Raw genomic sequence first — 24,274 nt, forward strand, 5'->3', positions numbered from 1 at the left:
AAGGCTGAGATTGTGAATTGCATGTCTGGCTACCCAGTAGTGATGAAATCTGGATGAAATCTCTTTTTAGTTCTCTGCGTATATTATTATCTCTTATATTATAATAAGAGTGTGGGCTATACCCTTTGAATCTCAAAGTTGTGAATGCATTATGTAAATTCAGCGGCAAAAATAACACAATTGCACATGTTTTTCCTCACAGTTGAGGCTCAGTCAGTCAGGGTGCACAGGACAAGCCATAAAATTAATGGGATTTAGTTGCCAAGCAACTCCTGTCTACAAAAACTTTTTTTTAATTATTTTTTTTATCGCAAATAAGAGCTGTCAAGAAACCATGATAATTGATGAGACCAGAACAAAGGTGTGATCTTTTCATATTTAGCTTAAAAAAAAATCTGAAAAAGATTTAATCTGACTTTATTACATTATTTCCATAGATAAACTTTTCAAAAGTTACTCACATGCTAATTCAAAGACACTGTAATTTTTTTGGTTAATCAAAGGAAAGTTCTTTTTTTTATCCTTAATACAATAGCAATATTATAATCCAACTATCTGATCAGAGAAAATGATTGTGTTAATCATATATTAGGTATATATTGCGCTTTCTTCCTTCTTGAAAAATAACATTGGTCCAGTTTTTACTTGTTCAATTTGCAGAAATATGTTCCTCATTTACATTAAACAGGAAACTAACTGCTAATATTTTTTGCAAAGTTTTACTGAATGATCAATAGTTGGTTACCATTAACACTATTTTAGCCATTACTTACCTACAAATATTGCTGTATATATTTTTTTACTCATCTCACACCAATGTAATGGACCAGTGTTAACAGGGATAATAAAGATGGTCTTCTGTACTCTAACTTAGAACTGGGCTCATTATTAGATGGCCCACCTGTTGGTCATCTTCATCGCAATGGTTCTGCAGGACATTATTGGGAGATTTAAATCATTTAAACTGAACAAGTAAAGCAGATCATGTGATTTAATGGATAGTTCATTCAGAAGTCAGATTTCTCTCAGCTCCCAGTTTGAAATACAACGACAGATGAAGTCAGAATCCTGCCAGAAAAAGTTTGAGCTTCCTAGTTCAATGTCCAATATGGCCGCAATATATGTAAAATGTTTGGAAGATAGCTGATATACCATAAACTACTTGTTAGCACATTTGATGGCTTTTATCTTTTTAAACCAATGAATCACATAGTACTTAAAAATAATTACTTGAAAACTTTTATTTACTAATTATTTGTGTGTGTATGTGTGCGTGTGTTTGTGTGCGCGCGCGCGCGCGTGTGTGTGTGTGTGCGTGTGTGTTTGTGTGTGTTTCACCAAATAAAATAGGATAAAATACATTATTTTGACTTGCCTGGTACAGAGTTAATACAACAATAATTAGCCAACCTTCCTGTTTCTGTTTTCCGACTTGCTCCTTCAGTGGGAGTGACGTCATTGCCAGTCTGCGCTGGTCTTTTTCCACAAAGCGCTTCCTTGTGCTTTATGCAACATGTTGACGAAAACCCTGTTTTAAGCTTTCTGCTGAGTACACGCGACCCGTTTCGGATGGAGAGTTTGATTTAAAACATGCAAAAGGACTAAAGTAAAATAACAAATGATCAATAGCCTCGTGTGACGTCAACAGAGGCGTGTGCATATGTAAGCTTGCTGTGGGGAAAGTAGATTTTATCTTCATAAAAATAAATAAATAACACTGAAAACAGTACAGAAAAAGTAACATAAAACTGGCTGTAATGTGTTCTATGGGTAAAAAAACTGTATGCTAGAGCGAGTTTTGTTGATTCTCGGTGAATCGTCTAGCCAGCAGCTTTAACACATAAACATATAGGCTGTGCGGTGCGTGTGCGTGCAGAGAGCGACTCCAATCACCGCCGCTGTTCGGGCTGAATTTCCCTGACTGACGTCAGCTGACTCTCAGCTCCTCCGGACACCGCGCCGCGTAAAAATGCTGCTCTCGGTGCCGCCAAGGACAGGAATCAGCCCATACGGCGGTTACTCCGGCAAAAGCCACAAGAAGGTAAAGAAGCAGCCACAGACCACTTCTATGTCCTCTCTACTGAAGTAAACCAGCCGTCGATGCGGCGCTGTTCGAGCTCTGGCTCTCCACTTAAAATCTGCTCTGCTGTTTTAAGCTGCAGTGTCCTTGAAATTAGATCACGTTGAAACTCTCTTACCGGCTGTTGCAACGTTTGTATTTGGCTTTTTTTTTTTTCCCCTGTGCGTTTTGTTACAGTGTAATAAAGCAGAGCGGACTCTATTACATTGTTCCCTGTGGATTACTTGAGCAGTTTGCTTTCGTTTGTTCCGACACGGTCCACGGCTCTCTTCCTATTTCCAGCCTACGCAGAGAACAGTTTATAATTTCCCCCCTTAGGTGCGTCTAATAGGAAAAAGAAGCGCTAAAAAGCTTTTTTATTTTCGACGTTAATGTGAACCGAATCGAAAACCCGCGTCCTATCGTTTTGTTTATATTGGATTTAACACAAGTTTGTAAAGTTTTACTCTCTCTCTCTCTCTCTCTCGGTTTTACGCGCTCTATGATGCCCCACCCCTTCGGAAATGAATACTGAGGGTTTGCGTAGCGCTATAAGCAGAGGAAAGTATAGGGAGACCGTTTTAGAGTACCATACTGTATGTACAGATTAGCTGAACAGTACAGTGACTCCAGCCTGGAACAGTATGAGAGCTGTAGTATTGATTGGCTTTGCTCTGTGAGATGAATAATTCATGAGGGTTAAATTATCTATTCTCAGCCGCTTCTACAGAACGGACCACATATTTTACATAGAAACCTTCTGTAAAGGAAACAACTTAACCTATAAGATTATTTTCCATCAATTGAAGCGGTTTAAAACATTCTCACTTTGGTAGCTTGTTCAGGATCAAATTGAGCTCACCAATAAAAAATAGTAAGAAATTGATTTTTGATAGATTTGAATCAATATTCCTGATTAAAACTTGGTTGACAGCTGTAATATCCAAACAAATTATCTAATTATATATATATATATATATATATATATATATATATATATATATATATATATATATATATATATATATATATATATATATATATATATATATATATATATGTATATATATGTCAGCATGCCAGCAAGTAGAAGCTAAATCAGATGAAAATGGTTAGAAAGAAAAACAAACATGCTTATGTGCAGAAGCTTTCTCAACTGCAAGTCTTATGATAGATCTTAACTTTTTATTAAACTGATACATTCATCCATACAACCCATACAAACACATCAGCCGATCTGCTCAAAATGGCACATGATGAGTAAGAATAATGGTTGACTGAACCAACGTCTTCAATTCATTTCTAGTCAAAATGCTGAGCTAGGTTTTGTTACCAAAATACTATTACATCTAGTTTAAATTGAACAATGCTTTTAAACTTGATTAAAAAAAAGGTCAGCCGTTTAGAGTGGCTCATATTTATTTTCGTGGTGCTCTTTCAAAATTAAACGAATGAGCACAAAAGGAAGTGCAATGTTATGAGTAAGTCCTTGGAAAACATCCGAAACAGCTGAAATCAAATGCTTCCCACCATGCCTGTGTCATTCCCATCATTTGCTCACAGCTGGAAGAAATTTTGATTGCCCGGATTAATGACCTGGAATTGCTGGAATCCTGGATTCAGACAATATGTCCACTTCCACAGGGGCTTTACAAAGGCCTTTCTTTTAAGTGAGACTTGGACAATTTTTTTTCTCCCTTGGCTAAAGTCACACTCAGAGGGGAGACTTGTAAATCCAGTGTCAAGTGGTAACCCCTGCTCTGTGTCGTTTGTTAATGAGAAAAGAAAGAGATTAAGAGATACTGCCCTTTTTTCTCTGCTTCCCATTAACATCAGGCTTTTTCTCTTCCTCCCGCTTGTTTCACACACACATTGATTTCTGCTAAAAGCTGTTTTAAATTGTTAAGAGGAAGAATAGATTAAGATGCGAGTATAAGAGCTTTATGCTGCAGGACATTGAAGGTTCTCATTACTTTGTTTATCTGGCTCCTCCGTCCTCGCACTGCTCTCCTTTAAGTATGTGAGATTTAATGGAAAGAGATTCTACCTGTGATCTTTTCCACAGTGTCTTTAACCAATCATGCAGAGATAAGAAATATCTCTGCATGATCCCATGTAACCTGGTTTTATTCCTGAAATAACGCACCACAATGCAGTCCTTAGCACTTGGTATTTAATAAATACTCCCAAACCAATTTCAGATATAATTTGATTGCATTAGGCTGTATATAATTGGATTTTGAAGTAATTCATTTTTCCCCCCTATTTGTGCAGTAAAAAGATTTTGTCCTGCAAAATAGGGTTGTATAAATAACCCAAAAAGGACACCGGTTAGAAGATAGAAATGCTGCAAAAATAATGGAGAATGACCACTTAGTATATGAATAAATTGTGGATTTTATGTATCATAAGAATGATGATATTTTAAGTAAAGAAAAACATAGTATACTTTAGATTTTTAATAAATTACTAAATGTCTGACTGACACTATGTAAACTACAGCATGTTTATATTGCCAGGGAGATTCAGCTTTGAAAAGTGAGACAAGTCTTTGCTATTAACTAGAAAGGTTCCACATCCTGCTCCCTTTGCCCTCATTGTTCTGTTTGACTGGGTCACCTGCGGTCTGGCATCGCATTCGCCACCTCCAACTGTAATTATCTCATCAATTTTCAGCTTTTGGCTGTACGAAGTCTTTGCACCATGCAGAGAGCCACTTATGTCACATCTCTGTAAAAATACTAAATAGTTGCTATATTGACTAAATTGCAGAGTAAAATGAATGCTGGGATGGTATGTTTCCAGATGTAAAGAAATGATCTGTTGTTAGATATTGTAGAAAATAAAGGTGTCATGTTATGCATTTGTGACTCCCACTGCTCTATCCTGCTGCAAGAAATGTCGCAGAATGTTACAACAATGTTATCTTTTAAAAGGTTTACCTTCATACAGGATTGACAGGTGACACACTGGTGCACATCTACCTTTGCTTTAAACAGCATAAAAGGCACAATACTCTATGATGCATTTTACACTAAAGGGCACATGATATAACCACCATAGATATAACCACTATGTTTTCACAAAGAACATGGTGAAAAACGTTTGCTGCTTCTTTGCTAAACAACTCAAGAGACCCAAATATCACAGCAGTGACCCCAGCGATAACATCACTGAATCTCAAGCTAAGCTATCCTGTCTGCACTGTTGAACATTCACACAACTTGGCATGCCGGATGTGTGAAACTGACAACGAAGCAGACTCATCCGACAACACTCGGAGAGAATTGCATTTCCTTCCCAGATAATGAGCTGATCTTTCGATCTGAAAGAAAAATAAAACAGCGCAATAAATGTCATGGCGAAAGTAACTTAGTCTCCCTGGTCCTGATGCAGCAGAAAACTGTGAAGTACAGACAGTTGATCCCAACACCATCGGCTATTCAGAACAGGAGTGCATCAAAGGTGACACAAATACATGAAAAACATCACACGACTTGATGCTACAATAAATCCACATCAATTTGTCTCTCTTAGACTTGCAAAGCACATTTCACAGCTCCCTTCTTAAATGTTCTTGTGCTCTTTATGCATATTTGTTCAAGATTGCACCATTACATTTTAAGTCACCTTTCATGGCTGGCAAAGCACATTGAGCTGGAGCAGTTTGAGGGGGGTAGATGCGTATCTGACTCCCTGCCATCATTTTCTCAGATGAGGTTTAGCAGAGCGGTTTTAATGAGACACTACCTTCTGACTTGGGTGCACATGAGAGGGATTAGCACTTTCCCCTAACAAGTTCAGATCCCAATTAGACAGGCCTCACCAGCCAAACCTCGGCACTGGACTCTCCGGTTTCTCCCGTCATATCTTATCTCTCCAAGCTGTTGCAGGTGCATCCCTCCTGATTATTCTTTTCCTGCAGGAGGAGGCGAGGGAGGGCAGAGGAAGCAACTGTGATTGTGACGAAACAAACAGTGCACTGTTACCTCTTCAGTAAGCAGTAAAGATTCTGGTGAAAGTAAATGGACTTTGTGAGCCTCAGGGATTTTTTTACCTTAAGGAAAAAAAAAACAGAAAGAGAGGTTAAAAGTTGATCAGTTTAGAAAAGATCATGCATCTGAATTTGAGGAATACGGAAAAGGTTTTTTACATTATTGATCCGTTGTATTGATGACTGATAATACAATGTACTCACTGATATATCATGTATCTATTGGATTTTGCACCTTCAATGTATTACAAGCTTTAAACATAACTAAATTGTCTTTTCATAGTCAAGCCATTTGTTTCTTCAGTTTCAAAAGCAAAAGACAAATTTTTTATCAGTTTTGGTTAGAAACTAAAATGATTTACTCACAGAACTGAACACAATGATCTTTATGAAGCTACGTATGTGTGCTCTGTTTAAGAACATTGGTGATGGACCTTGAGGTGAACTTATCTGGTGAATTGCAGAGCATTTTTAATTTAATAATCAAATGTGGCAAAGATGCAGAAACAGTTCACTCACGCAGTCAATGATTGTGAGTCTGTAGAAAAGTTTTTTGTTGCCTAAGAACTGATTGACAATTCTTCTAAGCAAAGCCATATCATTAGAAATTCACATACAGTTTACCTAAACAAATAGCTTTTTTTGTCCTATTTACTTTCTCATTTTGGGATTATGTCTTTTTCTAGGTCTTTTGAGAAACAGACAGAGACTAATTAGTCTCATAAACTTCCACCCCTTTTAGTTTTCACAGAAAGATGAATATTGGCTTTTAGAGAAACCATTCCTTTTATTTTTTGAAAAGAAGTGCATGCTGGGGAAACCACATATCTTGCAAGAGACTACTTTAGTTCAAGAAATTTGTCAATAAATGTGTAATGTACCTTTGTGTTTTTATGAGGCTCCATATGAATCATAAAAATATTTTTTTCTGGTTTACGTCTTTTATTGTCCACGCTCCTATCTCACCTATGGTTTCACATGACTTAGTCAGACACAGCTGTAAATTTCTATATAGACCCCAGCTCTGATCCAATAGGCCCTACTGACAGATCAGTTTAATATCAAGATGGGTAATCCATATATAATAGCAGGTAGCTGTATCACAGATAGTTTTATAGAGCTGATGCACCATAAATCGTTTTTTACTGTATTTGATCAGATTTATGGTTAGATAGAAAGATACAGTGCTATTATAGCATATGCTATTTGAGATTATGTTCATTTAATCATGCTAGTCCTTTGCTGTAAACTTTCTGATTATAGACAATTCATTGAGAAGAAGTGACTCTTCTAAGGAAAGTTATATTTTGGTTTCTAAACAACAAAAACAGTGAGAATTAACAGAGACTTTTTGAAGTTGTTGGATTGCTGGGGGAAGTCATATTTCTTTCAGTCAAAAAACGAAGGAGGAAAAAAAAATAAGTGTGCACCCTTACTTTTTAAAATAGGCGAGCAGCTGCTCCACTTGTCCATAGTGCAGGTTCCTGTGGCTTCTCCAAAACATTGACTGCATTGACTTCAAGTCTCTTTGTAATTATTGGGTCATTATTTGCACCAATATTTAGCTTCCTGATTGATGTATTGCTTCAATATTTCCAGATAACATTATTTCTGTTTGATTTTATGGTGCTTCCTTTTGACCAGTATTAATAACTTTTCTTTATAGTGGTTATTTACAAAGAACGATTATGTAATGCTTTTTAAATAACTTGTTTGGGTATGACACAGTATCAAAATGAACGTTCACTCTATGATTGCACTGTTTTAAATCGGACGGTAATTTCTTTTTCAGCAGACATATGTGTCCCCTCCCAACCATCAGATGGCTCCTCCAAGTCCCAACAGCAACAGCAATGGCAACAGCAACACAACCACCTTCAGCAATGGCAGCGGCAACAGCAACAATGGAGCAGAGCAGCTCAGCAAAACCAACCTTTACATCCGTGGCCTGCTTCCAGGAACCACAGACCAAGATCTGGTCAAGCTCTGTCAGCCGTGAGTCACACAAAAACCAGTGCTCCCACACACCCAGTAAATCTCCCCAGCTGTCCAATGTGAGCGGGAACCAGGGAAGCAGGGTTGATTAGGTTAGATCTGAGTGATGAGCGATAGGCTGAATGGTGGTAATGCCAGCATCAGAAAATTCAATAGATGGATGAGGTAGTTGCACTAAAAGTGCATTAATGCTTTACATTTTTTGCAATATTCTGATAAAAGTCGGACTCTATTGTGCAAAGTAAACGTCACATTCTGAACTATAGATAACACGATGTGGCTCATCAGTGTGCGCACAAGGCTTGAAAATTCAGCATTATCCAATCCATCTGATATATTTGTCAGGGCTATGGTTAGAGAGCAGATCAAAATGCTGAGGGCTGAGATGAATGATCTGTCTTTACCTAATTGAATTCTGGAGCCTGGTGATGAGAACCAGGAGAGCAGGGAGAGAAATGGAGGGAAGAAAGCAGAGTGGAGAAAGATTGAAAAAATGAGGGCAGAGAGGTAGGGCAAGGCCCGTTATTTTACAGCTGTCTGGAAGATATGGCTCACATGAGACTGCCCAACCCAACAGGAAACAGCAAACCCAGGGGAAAGGGAAAGACAAACAAGGGCAGTGGTGTGGGGGTAGTGGGTCGAGGACGTGGAGAATCGGAGGGGGGAGGAGTGTCAGGTGGTGTTGCGTGGGGGTAGTTCTCATATTTCTGCTTTAACGGGGCAGATAAAGTCATTGCATGAAATTAGCCTCTCAGCAGAGCACATTATGATCAGTGTGATTCTCTCCTAAACTAGACTGAAGGAGGAGACTGTTTTCTAAAGAAGTAGGAAATGAATAATGCTGTATTAGCATATAACTCAGGAAGGGAATCAGACTTTGTTAGCTTTGGTTTATTCAGTAAATGTGCACACAGACGCCCCCAACACCCCCCACTGAAAGTTGCTGTATGCTGAGATTTACTATGTACAAAGTTTATAATGAGACGAGAGAATGTGGCTTGAATCTCCTCCTCTGGCCCCTGCAGTTTTCTCTCTGGGAGCTCTACTGCAGCTCTGGTTCTTGACCTTTCTTGCCTTTGGTTGTTAGCAATGGATAGATGCCGAGTTGGACTGTGTAAGATGTGGTAAAGTCTCACACTTGAATAAATCTATAGCCCTTCTTTCACACTACAAGATGAAGAGTAAGACCTTTGAGCACAACCTGGTTAATTCCACTGTGTGAGCAGCAACTATGCAAGCAGAGCTCCCAGGCAAAAATGCAGCTTTGATGTAAAGTAGTAGAAACAGACCAATATTTATGGGATGTCCATACAGACTGGTTGCTGGTATTTTACATCTTAGCATCAGAAATGTGGTGGAAATAACACACAAACAGTCCTACAGAAATATAGTTAAATGGCGTGATTAATTAAGGTAGAGTAGGTCTTCTTAACTTGGTGTTTACCAAAAGCATTGACACTGTATTGAATTAATTTCATCTTCTTTTACATTACAGCTACACATTTCAACATGCTTTATTAGGTTTGTATGTGATAACACAAAGTAGAATATATTTGTGCCATAAAAATGACACATGGTTCTCAACATTTATTACAGCTAAAAATCAGTTAATAAAAATGTGGCTTACATTTTGCTTTAATTGTGTGTTTCAATATTTTTTAACCATTTTTCTCTGCAATGACCAAAGTGATTTGGATAGCATATTCAATTAAAATAATTAAATATTATATTGATTAGCAGCTTACAATAGTCTTATGCATAGACTAAAAAAGTGAAGCAGATTAAGGCAACTTGTTGTTCGCAAAGAACCGTTTGCAGTAATCCACTAGATAGATTGGCAGATTACAGTTTTAGCAGCTCATCACATAATCCTTTAAAAAAACAGTGAAAGAGACACTCTGCTGCCTAAATAAAACTCGCCAGTAGTTCAATATTGTTGGGTATAAATCGGATTGCCTTGCAGGGGGCACTAAGACCCAGCGGAGCATATAGGAGTTACACACAGAGAAGCTGGTTAGTTGAATGGGGAGCATGGCTCAGAGCCAGCATTGGACAGGACAGCCAAGGAGAGGCGTATCACATTACAGTGGATGCACATGCCTGGAGAGATGGGAACTGATAGACACTACTGCATGCAGAAGCATTTGCCTAAGTCGGCCATTATCCCTTTTTCCTCTGCAGTTTCTTTATGCACCAAACTGAGTAGATATGGATTAAGGTGGTCTGTTGTGAGGTCTGTAAATGCAACAGGGGACTTTTTTTAAACCACTTTTCACATCATGTTGAATCCCCTGTTGAAGTACGACTCTATCAATATTTTATTTCACTGTCATTCACAAATGACAGTGAAATAAAATCCAGTCCATCATCTGGTTTGAGGTGATTCCTCTGGAACCTCTTGGAGGAAAAATATCCCAACTTCAGAAGATGTGCTTTTAACCTAACAGAGATCTGTGGTTCCTCCTATCAGTATGAGAGTTGGGGTGAAGACGTGCCATGTTAGGAAGAGAAGTGGAAGCTGCAGGTTCTTCAGAACAAACAAGTCATGATTCTAGACCTACTGATTATCCCTCTGTCTGGACACAGGATCAATATAACCAGTTTAAAAGCTAAAATAAATGGTTATATGCCACACATGGAAAACTGGGATGAACTCCATGTCATGATGTTCAGAATTTAGATCTCATGGCATCTCAAGGTGTCAACATTGCACCCAGTGGGCTGAGGGAAATACAGCTTTATTTTGTAGCAATTCAAGGGCTACCCAGCTTTTATTGCATCGCAAAAAAATTAATCAGCACAGAAACTCCAAAGCACACAAAGAGTATGTATATATATATATATATATATATATATATATATATATATATATATATATATATATATATATATATATATATATATATATATATATATATATATATATATATATGTATATATATATATATATATATATGTATATATATATATATATATATATATATATATATATATATATATATATATATATATATATATATATATATATATATAAGAATTTAAAACTACTTTCACCCCTGGGCGCACCTAAAAACCTTCAATTTCCTCAAAAGCTGACAGTGCGCCTTATAACCCGGTGCGCCTTATTTATGGACCAATATTGAGCCACAACAGGTCTAGCAACTACGGTAAGCAGCCGCCGACTTCATTTTCCCTCGTAGAAGAAGAAGTGCGCGGTGCATGCTGGGATAGTTGTCAGAACGCTGCTTTGTTAATAAAGTTTGATAATACATTTAAAGCCAGGGGGGCGGAGTGGCGCGGGAAGAGAGACAGAGACTGCGGCGGTAGCATGTCAGTTGGTCTGTGTTGCCCAGAAAGCAGTTGGGCACAATATCGCAACACCGTGAGTGAAACAATGACTGGGGCAGCCTATTATATAAAGTACTCGGACACTTTTTTTTACAAATGTGGATGTATAATAATAGAGTACGGAACAAATTGGCAACCCAAACTGAAGAGTCTATTCTTTGCACCTAAATCAAAATGTAATCAAAATCAATCCAATTGAAAAAAATTTTAAAATAGGCCATTCATTGAAGGAGCGCCTTATAATCCTGTGCTCCTTATAGTGCGGAAATACGGTTATTATAAAGCATGAGTTAAATTTTAATCCAGTCTTTATGAGCAATATTGAACCTGGAAAAAGTCATATTATCTCAGCAATGATATAAATATCAGGCATTGTACCAGAATTAACAGTGGATTTAAACTTCATCATTTTGCAGGTATGGGAAAATTGTGTCCACCAAAGCCATCCTGGACAAGACTACCAACAAATGCAAAGGTGAGACATATAAAAAAACACATTCCTTTGTGATTAATACAGTTATGTTTAAAAGTATTCACACCACTGGCAGATTTAGTTTTGAAATTAATTTCATTCGACCAAAAATTTTTTACTTCTGATATGAAGGTTCTCAACCAGATTTAAGTCAAGACTTAGCCTCTCAGAAAATGTTGAAAATGCTTTCAGTCAGAAAAAAAAGCATCCATCAATGTCTATACTGACATATCCTTACAAGGTCACTGGAGGGGCCGCTGCCTATCTCCACCAGTCATTGGGTGACAGACACAGTACACATTGGACAGGTCGTTGGCCCATTACAGGGAATTACAGAGACACACAGTACAAACAAACATAAACACACACGCATACACCCCCCCCCCCCCACACGCACACACACACACAGGGGTGTGTTAGGGGCTCTTAGAACATTCTAGTATGGTCTGAAAAATGAAGATGTGAAAAATGTCCTCATTTTTTCAAGTGTCCTGATATTGAAGGTGTATTATCATGAAAATGTCTTGATATGTCACAAAAACAAGTACATGCACACATATCCACACACATACTTGAGAGCAATTCAAACTTTCCATCCATCCATCCATCCATCCATCCATCCATCCATCCATCCATCCATCCATCCATCCATCCATCCATCCATCCATCCATCCATCCATCCATCCATCCATCCATCCATCCATCCATCCATCCATCCATCCATCCATCCATCCATTTTCTTTACACCCTTGTCCCTTAGTTGGGTTGGGAGGGGTGCTGGTGCCTATCTCCAGCTAACGTTCTGCGCGTGAGGCGGGGTACACCCTGGACAGGTCGCCAGTCTGCCTTAACATGCTTGTCCTTAGACTGTGGGAAGAAGTTTCCAGAGAAAACTGACACATGCACTGGGAAAACATACAGACTTCATATAGAAGTCTATAGAATATAGAAGCAACAGTGCAACACCAGAAGAAATATGCTATTAAAATTAAATAATTGATTTTCCTCTAAATTTGCCAAGTCTATGAATAATATTAATGTTAATATTGTTTTTAATTTGTGCAGCAAAAAGCTTAAATTCAAATTCTAAAAAAGTGAAATGATACAAAAAAGTATTTTTTTAAACCAAATAACTGGTAAAGTAAAAAAAAAAAAGTAATTTTACCACAGCGATTCGGCCTATTTAGATACACATTGTTTCATTTGATTGTTCTTAATAATTCTACTGACCTTTCTTGATGTAACTTAGAGTCATCTTGCTCAAGAAGCATTATAACACCTCCATTTCTATAAAATCTGTGGAAAGCCCAGTTGAACTCTACTGGAGCTGGTTTGGTCTGATTTAAATTTTTGCAACTGAGGACGGTAGCAGTTGGTGTGGACAGAGTGGCTCAATGTCCAGGGTGGCTTTTTATCAGCTGAAATTGCAGTCATAAAAAAAAAGTTATCTGCCAGTTGTGCTAAATTTTCTATCGATTATAGAAATGTCCAGTCATTGGGGAGTGGGTGACCTCCTATGCTGTTCAGAGTGCAGACATTGTTATGATGTAGGATGATGATGATGAGGTTGGAATCAGATTTTTACATTTTTGATTATGTGTTATTTTTCTGTTTTTTTTTAAATATAAAACTTGAACTGCATTTGATCACCCCTTGGTGATAATCTGTAATTACTTAATTCTCCATTTTCATGAAACTTGCTACTGTGCTACTTGCTGGAGAACAAAGAAGGCAATTTTCAAATAATTATTCAACACTGATTGCAATTTACTTGAAATACAGATCATGAAACCTTTTGTTATATTTGAAAAACATGTAAAATAAGAATGTTCACTGACTGGGTGGTTTATAAGTTCAACTCATGTACTTATTCTCTGGCATGCATCACACTTCACTGTATTAACTCACATATCATGTTTTGTGTTTTGATTTCTTCAGGTTATGGCTTTGTGGACTTTGACAGTCCAGCCTCAGCACAGAAGGCAGTGACAGCGCTGAAGGCAGTCGGAGTACAGGCTCAAATGGCCAAGGTGAGAATCATAAAATATGCTCTCATATATGCTAGGTTTATTTATTAAAACAGCTTAATTTATCCATTCTTCTTCATGTGGGATTTTAACAATGCCTTAGAAAAAAACCTCTTTTGTATGTAGCTGATTTTCTTCTCATTTTTTTCCCCATACGGTACCATTGATCATCAGCTGTATGCTGTTGGACAGAAGAGTAGTACTAAAGTATAATAAGAGAAAAAAACTCTCTAAAAGGCATGAAGCTGCCTAATGTCATCTAATGTTAGACAATTTCTGTTTCACTAGAACGGCTATAATAAAGTAACATTAAATAAACTGCCTTAAAAACATTTTTTTTATTGTAAAGAAAAGCAGAGGCATAAACCCGTCAACAATCAAGATAAAAGAGCATTCACTGAGTTTTTTTTTAAAGAACACAGAATGACAAAATAATAAAAAACATTTTTACGAAAGTGTAATATTTAAATCCAGAAATAAAATTTTACTCTAATATAGCCGTTTAGTGAACATGCTAACTTATTTCCATTGCACGTCCCCGTTATAATCTTTAATTTGCTCTGTGCCAGTGCCCATGTGTTTGTTGCATGCTGTGCCATTTGGGTGTGCTTCTAAATCTGTGTCATAATCCACCGAAGGATACCTGTTTCCACAAACAAGACCCCACGGACGCATGCATGGATACGTGTATGTTCACAGTGGTGACGATGTCTGGGGAGCGGGTCCCAGGGGTTGCTCCCTGGACTCCCTTTACAAAGGAGCTGCCTGTTCTCCCTGGTGGCTTCTGACTCAGTGTCTGAGCAGCTTCTCAGTCAGCAAGGCATAGTGCCCAGCCACCCGCCCTGTCAACACACACAAACACACACACGCGCACGCACACACACACGCACGCACACACGCATGCAACTTGACAATCACTCATGCACTTCGGTAGCCTTGCCTCAACTGGATTATCACATGCACTCCAGTCACGCACAGCTGACAACACCCTGGGAAAGCTGATCTTACGTTAAGCCGGATCACTGACATTCATACCGCCTCTCGCTAACAAAATAGCTCAATTTCGCTCAACCCTTGTGTCGGAGTTTACAAGAAGGCTCGTGCTTGCGTCAGCAGCATGCTCTCTGACTCGCTTACGGCTGAAGTTTGCACCAGAGTTTCTCTGTTCACTCGTCCTACGTTGCAGGAAGAGAGAGGAAGGTGAAGGAGAAGTCACCTTCCTCATAGGTTGCAGAGATTACACATGCATTATTCATAGCATGGAAATTAACTTGCACTGCATTAACTGACTTTTAATCACATCGCAGATGATAAATATGCATAATAGCCAGAGGTGATATAGAGTGAGCATTTTACAAGATACTGTAGGTCAAATAAAAATTTGTTTGAATGGCACATGGAACAGAAGAAATTAGTTCGCAAAATCACAACAGTGTCATTTATGAGGTAATTTCATTTAGCTTTTTTTAATGATTTCAAATGCTGATCCAGGAGAGATAAATAATTCACGTTGATTTATAAATTCACGTTGATCTATAAAGTATGTACTTGCATATAAGATCAGGATTAGTTATACGTTACCTTTAGCAAGGAAACAGGATGTTTTTCTTCTCAGATATTCTGCTCTCACTACAAGAGAGAAAATCAGCATTTCAGACCATTGATGAAAGAAACTGTTTGATATTTGAATTTGCTTTTACATACCGTAATTTACTTTACTATGTTTTCATTAATCATCCTCTATAATAAGATTTCAATATTATTTTGTGAAATAAAACACTTCACCTTTTTACTTCGTAGAGGCAATGTGAAATTTTACATACAGCATATCAATTTTTGTGCTATTTATGGTCACAAAGAAGCAAACAGCAAAGCCTCCTTTATGTGTTCACTCATTGATCATGTTGTGTCTTTGATTGTGGTCAGCAACAGGAGCAGGACCCCACCAACTTGTACATCTCTAACCTCCCGCTCTCTATGGATGAGTCAGAGCTGGAGAACATGCTGAAGCCCTTCAGTCAGGCCATTTCCACTCGCATCCTCCGCGACTCCAACGGGACCAGCCGAGGGGTGGGCTTCGCCAGGTAGAACCTTTGTGTTTCTCAGTCACATTTAGCCCTGGTAAGGATGTTTGGAAAGACGCATGATAAATTCATCTTTATTTAGAGGTGCAAAAATCCACGAAACCAGGCACAGATTTTAAGGGCTTCTGGAAGAAAAGTAGGCCCACAGCATCACATTTATTCTACCGTAATTCACAGTGGGAATTAAATGTGCACATGTTTATCCATTATTTCCTGTCAGACCCTTTGGGAAACTTTTAGTTCCTGCCTATAGCATTTTGATGGATTATAGAATGTTGGAACCCACAGCAGGTGATCGATCAGAATCGCACAGACGATTGGAGGTCAGCTTGTTTACTATTCTCCTGTGCAAAGAACATGTCAATGATACAGTTGTATGGAAAAATCTGGAATTTTGCACTTGATACACTTCTACGAGACAACAGCCAAAATCCATGCAATTTCCTTTGAGGAGAGGCAGCTCACAGTAAAGGAGAACCATGCTTTTTTTTTTTTTTTTTTTTTTTAGAATGTGTGCTAATAAAATGAGGGGAAGTCCATTCGCTCTGTGATTGGTCAGAATCTGAGTAGTGTGGAGGTGTGCATACATAGACTGCATTAGCAAAGTAGTCCTAATAAAGCTGTTTTTTACAATCCCACAAGTTTTTTTTCAAAGCTCTCATCTTTTCCAGAGCACATAGTTCCAATTAAATCCAGGTAGACTTAGAAAAACGTTGTATAAATACATTTGTGTTTGTTGGACAAATTAGTTTTGTCTGCATTGCTTCCAAACAACCAGTCAGTATGTAGACAGCATCTAATGGTTGCTATGGAGAACTGATGACCCCAAAGATGCCACTCTTTGCTGCCGCTCTTCGACAGTAACTTTGGAGAGTTTTATTTTACCCATCCTTTCTATCCTTCTTATTAAGCCTGGTCACAAGATAAACATGTGATTGTTCGTTCATCCTTGTGGCTAAGCGAAATGGGCCTCTGTGTCATGTAACTTTGATGCACCAGAAAAACAGGAAGCTACAGATGACATTGTCCTCAGTACTGTGATCAGCTTAGGTAACAGTAAGGTAAAAATATATATTTTTAAATATAAAAAGCAATAATGTAGACGATTATTACAACTGAATTTTATTCAACCCATTTCATAAACTAACTTAAATTAAAAAAGTGATGTAAAAAAAGGTAAAATTTTTGCTTGATATCAGGCTTTTGCAATACAAGAAAAATATTATTTTAAATCTTTTTACACATCTTTACATAGTGAGTAGGAAGGATGCAGTAATTTGCAGGTGGCTATGGTTAAATAACATATGTACTGAAGAAGAAAAAAAAAGCTTTAGGTGATAATCAGAGCTCCCTGACTGTCATTTCAAGTTGAAATGTTTTAATACTTTTCATAGGATGGAGTCAACAGAGAAATGTGAGGCTATCATCCAACATTTTAATGGAAAATATATTAAAACTCCTCATGGAGTTCCAGGTGAGTTTAGATTTTGTTACTTCTTGCTCTGTCTTTTCTTTTCCTTTTTATTTTTTTTGGGAAAAAAACCCTAAATCCCATGTTGGTCATATCCAAAAATCAATATAGTCCTATGTGAATAATGTTGTGATGGTAACCACGAGCTGTTATGATGATTTGTTAATAACTCCTGATTTAGCGCCGACAGAACCTTTGCTGTGTAAATTTGCTGACGGAGGCCAGAAGAAGCGTCAGAGTCATGGCAAATACCTTCAGAACGGTCGCTCCTGGACAAGAGATTCTGAGTCTGTGAGTTTGTTTATAACATTTAGCAAAAAAAAAGAGATATTGATAATAGTCCCCCTTGTGGTTAAATACTTATGTTGTTTTTGTACAGGGAGGAATGACTCTCACCTATGATCCCACCACAGCCCTACAGAACGGGTCAGTGCTGCACCTCAGGTCTATTGCATTTAAAGTTATAAAAACTGGGATTATATGATGGTCTCTAAGAAGCTGTGTGTGTCTTTGTGCAGGTTCTATTCGTCTCCCTACAGCCTTGCACCTAATCGGATGATTGGACCGGCCTCCCTCTCCCCATACATGCCTTCCCCTGTGTCCACCTATCAGGTATGACAATTATTTATGGAAAAATATTGTAATTTAAATGTACTCTGTTAACTTTGTAAGTAAATAATTTGATCTAATACAAGCTGACATAAACTGATTTTTAGTTGGTCCTTGAGTCATTTTTGTTAACTAGAAAAAAATGCCTGTAACATAGTCAAAAAACATAGGAGAGGTATATTTACAAAAGTTTTAATAATAGGGGTTATAGTCAGTACATTTTCCTACTAGAAACACATGGATCACCATGAAACATTATTTATGCCTTTACATGTTGGAGACTAGGTTATTGTAACCACATATTCACCTGTCCGAAGAAACATGTTAGAACTTTTTGCAGGTTGCGCAAAATGATTCTGCCAAGTTTTTGGACAAGTTGCCAAAATTTTCATTGCAGCGCTTGTAGTCCAGCTACACCGTCTCCTCATTCATTTCAGATACAAGATCTTTATTCTCCCTTGTAGAGCTCTAAAGGGACAAGGTCTCTCATATAAATCAGAAATGTTACAAACCTGTGTCCCTAACAGACACCCAAGGTGGCTATGAAATGATCGGGTTGCCAGCCAGGATGACTAATTATTTGCTGCCAAGAATCCAAAGAGTCCCTGGAAAACAATCCACCTTGGGGGTTGTCTATGTTTTTTTTCCCCCGTAATTACACCTCTGAATCAGTGACTCATTCACACATATATAAGTCACTGTATTATGAAAACCGATGATCCGCTAGCGCTGTGTTTCTTTGCACACACACAGGTTGCCTCGTTGTGTGTGTAATACACATTATATTTTAGATGCAAAGCCACTGCCCCGTGTGGCCATATTGATCAAAAAATGAGCTTCTTGAAATGGCTCAACTTACACAATTTATGGCACAACACTGCATTCCCGTCTTTTAGAAAAATAAAGTACACTCTTCTTGTTTCCACAGCAATTAAAATTTTATGTATGGTACCTTAAGAGTGCTGGTAGTTAGCTGTGCTTCATTAAATGGTTATCAACAAGTATGACCGGCCCTATAAACACAGGAGTTTTTGGCAGTTTGTCAAAACTGCCAAAAACACAAGAGTGTTGGCGTTTTACTAACACTCTCGAACAAACATGAGTGTTAGCAAAACGCCAAGATGAAAAGACATCTTGAAATCCATCATAAGAGTTTTATGACAGCATTTCTAAACTATTTAAGCCCTTCATTCAACACTGGGAATGATTATTCAAACATGGAAACATTTCAGATAACCTTTCCTGTAGTGGACGTCTCATCAGATTCCCCTCCTCAAGACAGTGTTTCTTAAACGTTGTGCTGTATTTAAGATCAGAAAAGACTCGTAAAAAAATTAAATAAAATGATACAAGAAGAAAGCTTGTTACTCTTAAATGAAAGATGTGTGTTCATGCTTATGTTATCTGCCTTATCTTCCCTGTTGCTGCAGGTACACAATCCGTCCTGGCTGCATCATCAGTCGTACATCATGCCTCCCACAGTGAGTTTCTCTAAACTTCTCAGTCTGTCACTTTTGTAGCTAAGCACTATTCTGCCGTGTTCACATTTTGTGCCACCACCTTCAATGTTATGTCTGAAAATGTCCCACCAGCTGTGTCTGTTGCACTCTCCCCCACAGGGAGCAGTCCTTGCGTCAGGAATGGAGCACTCCATGTCCATCCAGCCAACCTCCATGATGGGACCTCTGACACAGCAGCTCAGTCACCTTTCAATGGGCAGCAGTGGCACAGTAAGTAGATGTGGAGCTGCCGACGGCGTTTAACTGATACAGCTCTGCCGAGCAGCTCTTTTCAATTTTTTGTCTAAGAGTAGAAACTGGGATGACTAAACCCTCAAATCCGTCAAATTTTTCGTGCCATTTCCATTTCTGTATGTTGAATTGGTCAAATGTTCCTTGTCAGCCGAGGGGTTTAATAATGTCAAGTGGTTACCTCTCTTACCTGTTTAAATGTTATTGACTCAGATAAACGCAAAATTGAATTATCAGGTTCCCCCCCCCTGAGCATCAGGGAAACTACTTTTTAAATCCTGCTGTGTAATCTGTAGATAATTACCCAGCTGTATCTCTACTATCAGTGTACATTTGTTAGTAATAGAAAAATATTGAGCTCTTTCATGAGATCAATATGTCCACTTCCCTCCAGTATATGCCTGCAAATGCATCTATGCAGGGTCCTTACCTACCCACATACACTCAAGTGCCTGCCACCAACATCTCAGTGGAGGTAATGTCTACTTTCTCAAAGTTTAATGTTAAAATTCTGTGATAAACTTAAACCGCTTATGCTTTGATCTCTGTTGTTTCTTCAAGGAAAGTGCCGTCCAACAGCCTGTTCCTATTGGTACTCCAACAGAACACACGGCGTACTCCTACCAGCATAACAAATAAAGAGGTTGGTTTGCATTTTTGCCGTCGTTGTCTGTGCTGTTGTAGCAGAGGCTGCTTTTCATTTGCTGCTCTCTGTCTCAGATCGTTTTTCTGGAGCCTGGAGTGACTGTCCAAGGGGCCAAAAGTGCTGAAGTTTTGACTTCACATAAGGTGTCAGAAACTTGGGAGGGCAGGCAGACATGGACTGTTCCACATAAAGGACAAAAAAAAAAAAAAGAGAGACATTTTCCATGAACTCATATTTCAAACCAAACTGGAGAATAGTGGGAAAAGAGGACGAACTGAACGAGGAGCGTCTATTTTGATAAGAAGTCCAACACACTACACACTAACTGTTTTACTTCCCTCATACGGGTTTCCGATGTGACACCAGTGACCAAGAAGGAAACCAGGAAAATATCATGTTTTGTTTTGACATTTTGTAAAGTATGCTGAGATCCCTTCCCCTTTTTGTCTGATATTCCTCAGATGTCTAACTGCCTTTTTGTACATTGTTTTTCCAGTTTTGGCGTTTCTTTGTTGTTTTTTTTTTTTTTTTTTAGTTCTGATCGGTGCAAATATTTGATTGAAGTGCTTTTAAGCTGACAGCTCTTTTATTCTCTTGGACAGGTGGCAAGTTTATCAGTCAAAAAGCCTTATTTAAGCTGGCGTGGCTCAAATAATTTATAGTCTCAACAAAGCTTCAGACAATCACACAATAAGAAGATTTCAAGATAGTGAAAACCTTGATGACAGATTTGTCTCTGGAGACTTCCTGTAAAAGAATGGCATAGATTTAAAGCATTCCAGATTACAGAGGCATGCAAAAAAAAAAAAAAATCTTTAACTTTCTTGTTGCATGTATGTAGCTCCACAGCCAAAGGACATGACTCACAAAAGTCATAAATTAAAGACATCATGTTTAATTTATTTTCATGTAATGATTCCTAAGATGAGCAGAAATGTGCTTTTTGTCTGTGTTTCTGCCTCTTGGTTTTTGGTCCTTAGTTTGCAGGCAGTGATTAAGATTTTAAAGACTTCACTTTTGCAGGACAATGTATTGTCAGTTATAAAGAATATCCACTCCGAGTTGTTCCACACAGTACAATCCAAAGCTGGTTAAACAGGGATCAAGACACACATAGCTGCCTGTAAATAAGAGACACACATGCATTCAGACTTCCTTTGGATTTCCTTTATCATCAATGAAGAATCGCCTCAGTTATTTTGCTCACGTCAGTCCAACTGCTCTGGAGTTTTTCTCACATCCATTTAAGAAAAGATGAAGCCGAATTTCTCCAGAACCCCATGAAATGGATTCTAAGAAACGGGAATGAGATGCTTGCAATTAGAGTAAGAAGACTGTGGCTCTGACCTGTTTTATCTAAAAAAACAAAACACTATTAAGGTGATTTTTTGGGGGGCCAGTATAGAGAAGTTTTAAATCTGTACTGGCCTTTGCTGTAAGTTTGCCTATTTTGGTTTTAACCTTTGTCGTTGGAAACATTTGTTATTTAAAGTTTTTTTTTTTTTTTTGCTTTATATATATCTATATCTATATATATATACTGCTCAAAAAAATAAAGGGAACACTTAAGTGTTTAAGTGTTCCCTTTATTTTTTTGAGCAGTGTATGTATATATATATATAGATAGATATGTGTGTGTGTGTGTGTACTTTCAGAAAATGGCCCTATTTTTCAGAGGCTTTGTTTTTATTTTTGATAGGGTTTGATAGGGAAAGAGATTTCCTTTTTTTTTTCTTTTCTTTTTCTTCAGATAGTGATTATTTGTATGTTGTTCGAGTTTCTCTATTGATGTAAAAAAAAAAAAAGAAAAGAAAAAGGCTTTAATACGCTCAGACACTTTTCATTCCGTCTTGTGTCACACATGTTGGCACTTTACAAGCCTGACTCCAGATCATTCGTAATGTCAGATTCAGATTGTTACACAGTTGAATCCAATGCAGTTGGGATCAGTGAAAAAAAGAAAAAAAATCCTCAAAACCTCAACTTACCTCATTCTGCTCAAGCAACGTAGTCTTAGTTCTGTGTGTAAGGTTTTAAGGCAGTCACCACCTACAGACTGCCCACAGCTGGTACTGTGTCTTCATCCTTTAACCCATCTGTCCATTCTTCTGAAACTATGCCCGATGTCTGGTGATCTATGCAATTAATTTATTATCTGCGTAAATGCAATACTAAAAACACCCAAAAGACACCTCAGATTGCTTCACTTTTACGGTTTTCACCTTTCTTCTTAAAGATGTTTTACTTTTTTTAAGTACATTTGTTTGGGCTTATGCTTTTAAAGTACCTTCAGTTGGTAGAGAAAGTGCCTGATTGACCGGCATTTTCTTTGTAAAGAGTGCCCGTAATGGTAGCCCTGCCACTCTCCTTCCTGTTGCTGTGCACTGCCGATCAGCTGGCTAAAAGAAGGCTACTATGTTTTTCTCCACACTGACGAAAAATACCAATTCAGACCAATAGTCGAGGTGTGGAAAACTAAAGAATCCCACCCCGTCACTCCTAATCAATGCTTATTTAAAACTTTGAGCAGGATGGCTAAGCAGAAGCAGTTATATTGTGTAATACTTTTTTTTTTTTTTAATTGCTTCAGTAGTATAATTTTACCATTGAATAGTAGTACTTTCAGTTGAGGTTTTCATACCATGAGAATCTCATATCTGATCCTGTCTGCAAATCTGGTCCAGTCACTGTTGGCTGAGTTGCAACATTAAAAGGGAACAATTGTCACACCAAATTAGGGGTTTTAAAAGAGCTGCAGGAAATTTTATGTGGTCTGATAAAACGTGACGGGTGTAATTTTGTATTCACAAAGACATGACATGATTTGTGAATTCAATCCATGCAGTTTCGCGGTTTTTCGTTGGGATGCGTATTACGGTTTGATTTTGAAAGTTTTCTTTGAAACAAAAGAAACAATGTTGACTTAAAAAGACAGAATGACTCATTCAGAAATGCCTTAGATTTCACTAGCAGGGGCTGGGAAATGCTACTCTCTCGTACCAGGTTTCTTTCTCTGGGTTTGTTTTCATGCACTGCAGATGTTAGAATTGTCGTTTCAGACCTAAACATTGAAGTAAAAATTTTGGCTTCAGTACAAGTTCATGCTGCTACTAATTTGGGATTTCTGTCTCCTACCTAAAGGTCACTCATTACACATGAGGTCAACTTGTAAACTTTTTTTTTTTTTTTTTTAAATGTCCATGAATGCTTGTTTGCTGCATCACTTCCTCCTCAGTAATGCTTGTGCCATGATGCAGGACTTTTTGTTCTGCCCACATGAAGGGGAAAGCATCCCTTGTTTGAAGTTGTCGCTTGGTTTGAGATTTTCAATAAATTGTTTTTCACTGTAGTTTGTGTTTAATCCTTCATAGGAGCATCCCAGTAAATTATAGCATAATGTAACATGTAATTGTATTCAAAAAGTGAAACTTATATAGACTAATTAAACAGCAATGCATTTATTTTCATTAATCTTGATCTCAGAAAAACTCTGAAAACTCGGTTAGTTTGTGACAGAAATCTTAACTGTATGACCTATACAGAATCACGAGGACGTCTGTCCAGTCAAGATGACAGATTGCTTTTTCCAAGCATGTAGGTAGGGAAGGTTGTGTGGAAGGAAAAAAAAAAGATAGTAAAGTGCACAGCAACAAGAATAATCAGTTTTGAAGATTGTGTAGTAACACACCGCCGCACAGAGAGGTACCTCTGGTTTATTAGAGGCTTAACAACAAGCAGTGCAACTGCTGTAGATCATGTCATAGATGTCTTACCCAGGGTAATGGAGAAACGTGACTGGACTACTGCCCAGCGAATCA

General features: G+C 38.0%; 1 protein-coding gene across 3 annotated transcripts; it reads left to right on the top strand.

The window, feature by feature from the left end:
- The first annotated feature begins 1,868 nt into the window (after positions 1-1,868).
- LOC103467927 (RNA-binding motif, single-stranded-interacting protein 2-like) lies at positions 1,869-23,805 on the top strand. 3 transcript variants are annotated; one of them, XM_081609010.1, is made up of 14 exons: positions 1,869-2,041; positions 7,849-8,048; positions 11,813-11,871; positions 13,807-13,898; positions 15,822-15,979; positions 17,374-17,453; positions 17,632-17,741; positions 17,830-17,876; positions 17,969-18,062; positions 19,490-19,540; positions 19,679-19,789; positions 20,205-20,285; positions 20,372-20,453; positions 20,531-23,805. In XM_081609010.1, the coding sequence occupies exons 1-13, from the start codon at positions 1,970-1,972 to the stop codon at positions 20,447-20,449; spliced, it is 1,233 nt and encodes a 410-aa protein (XP_081465136.1). In that variant the 5' UTR covers positions 1,869-1,969; the 3' UTR covers positions 20,450-20,453; positions 20,531-23,805. The 3 variants fall into 3 exon arrangements, with proteins under 3 accessions (XP_081465136.1, XP_081465137.1, XP_081465135.1); XM_081609009.1 differs by having other exon boundaries at positions 1,871-2,041; positions 7,846-8,048; XM_081609011.1 differs by lacking the exon at positions 20,205-20,285 and having other exon boundaries at positions 1,870-2,041; positions 7,846-8,048.
- Positions 23,806-24,274: the final 469 nt, after the last annotated feature.

The sequence above is a fragment of the Poecilia reticulata genome, chromosome 7 (assembly GCF_904066995.2).
Source record: "Poecilia reticulata chromosome 7, P_reticulata-male-v2, whole genome shotgun sequence".
Classification (NCBI taxonomy): Eukaryota; Metazoa; Chordata; class Actinopteri; order Cyprinodontiformes; family Poeciliidae; genus Poecilia; species Poecilia reticulata.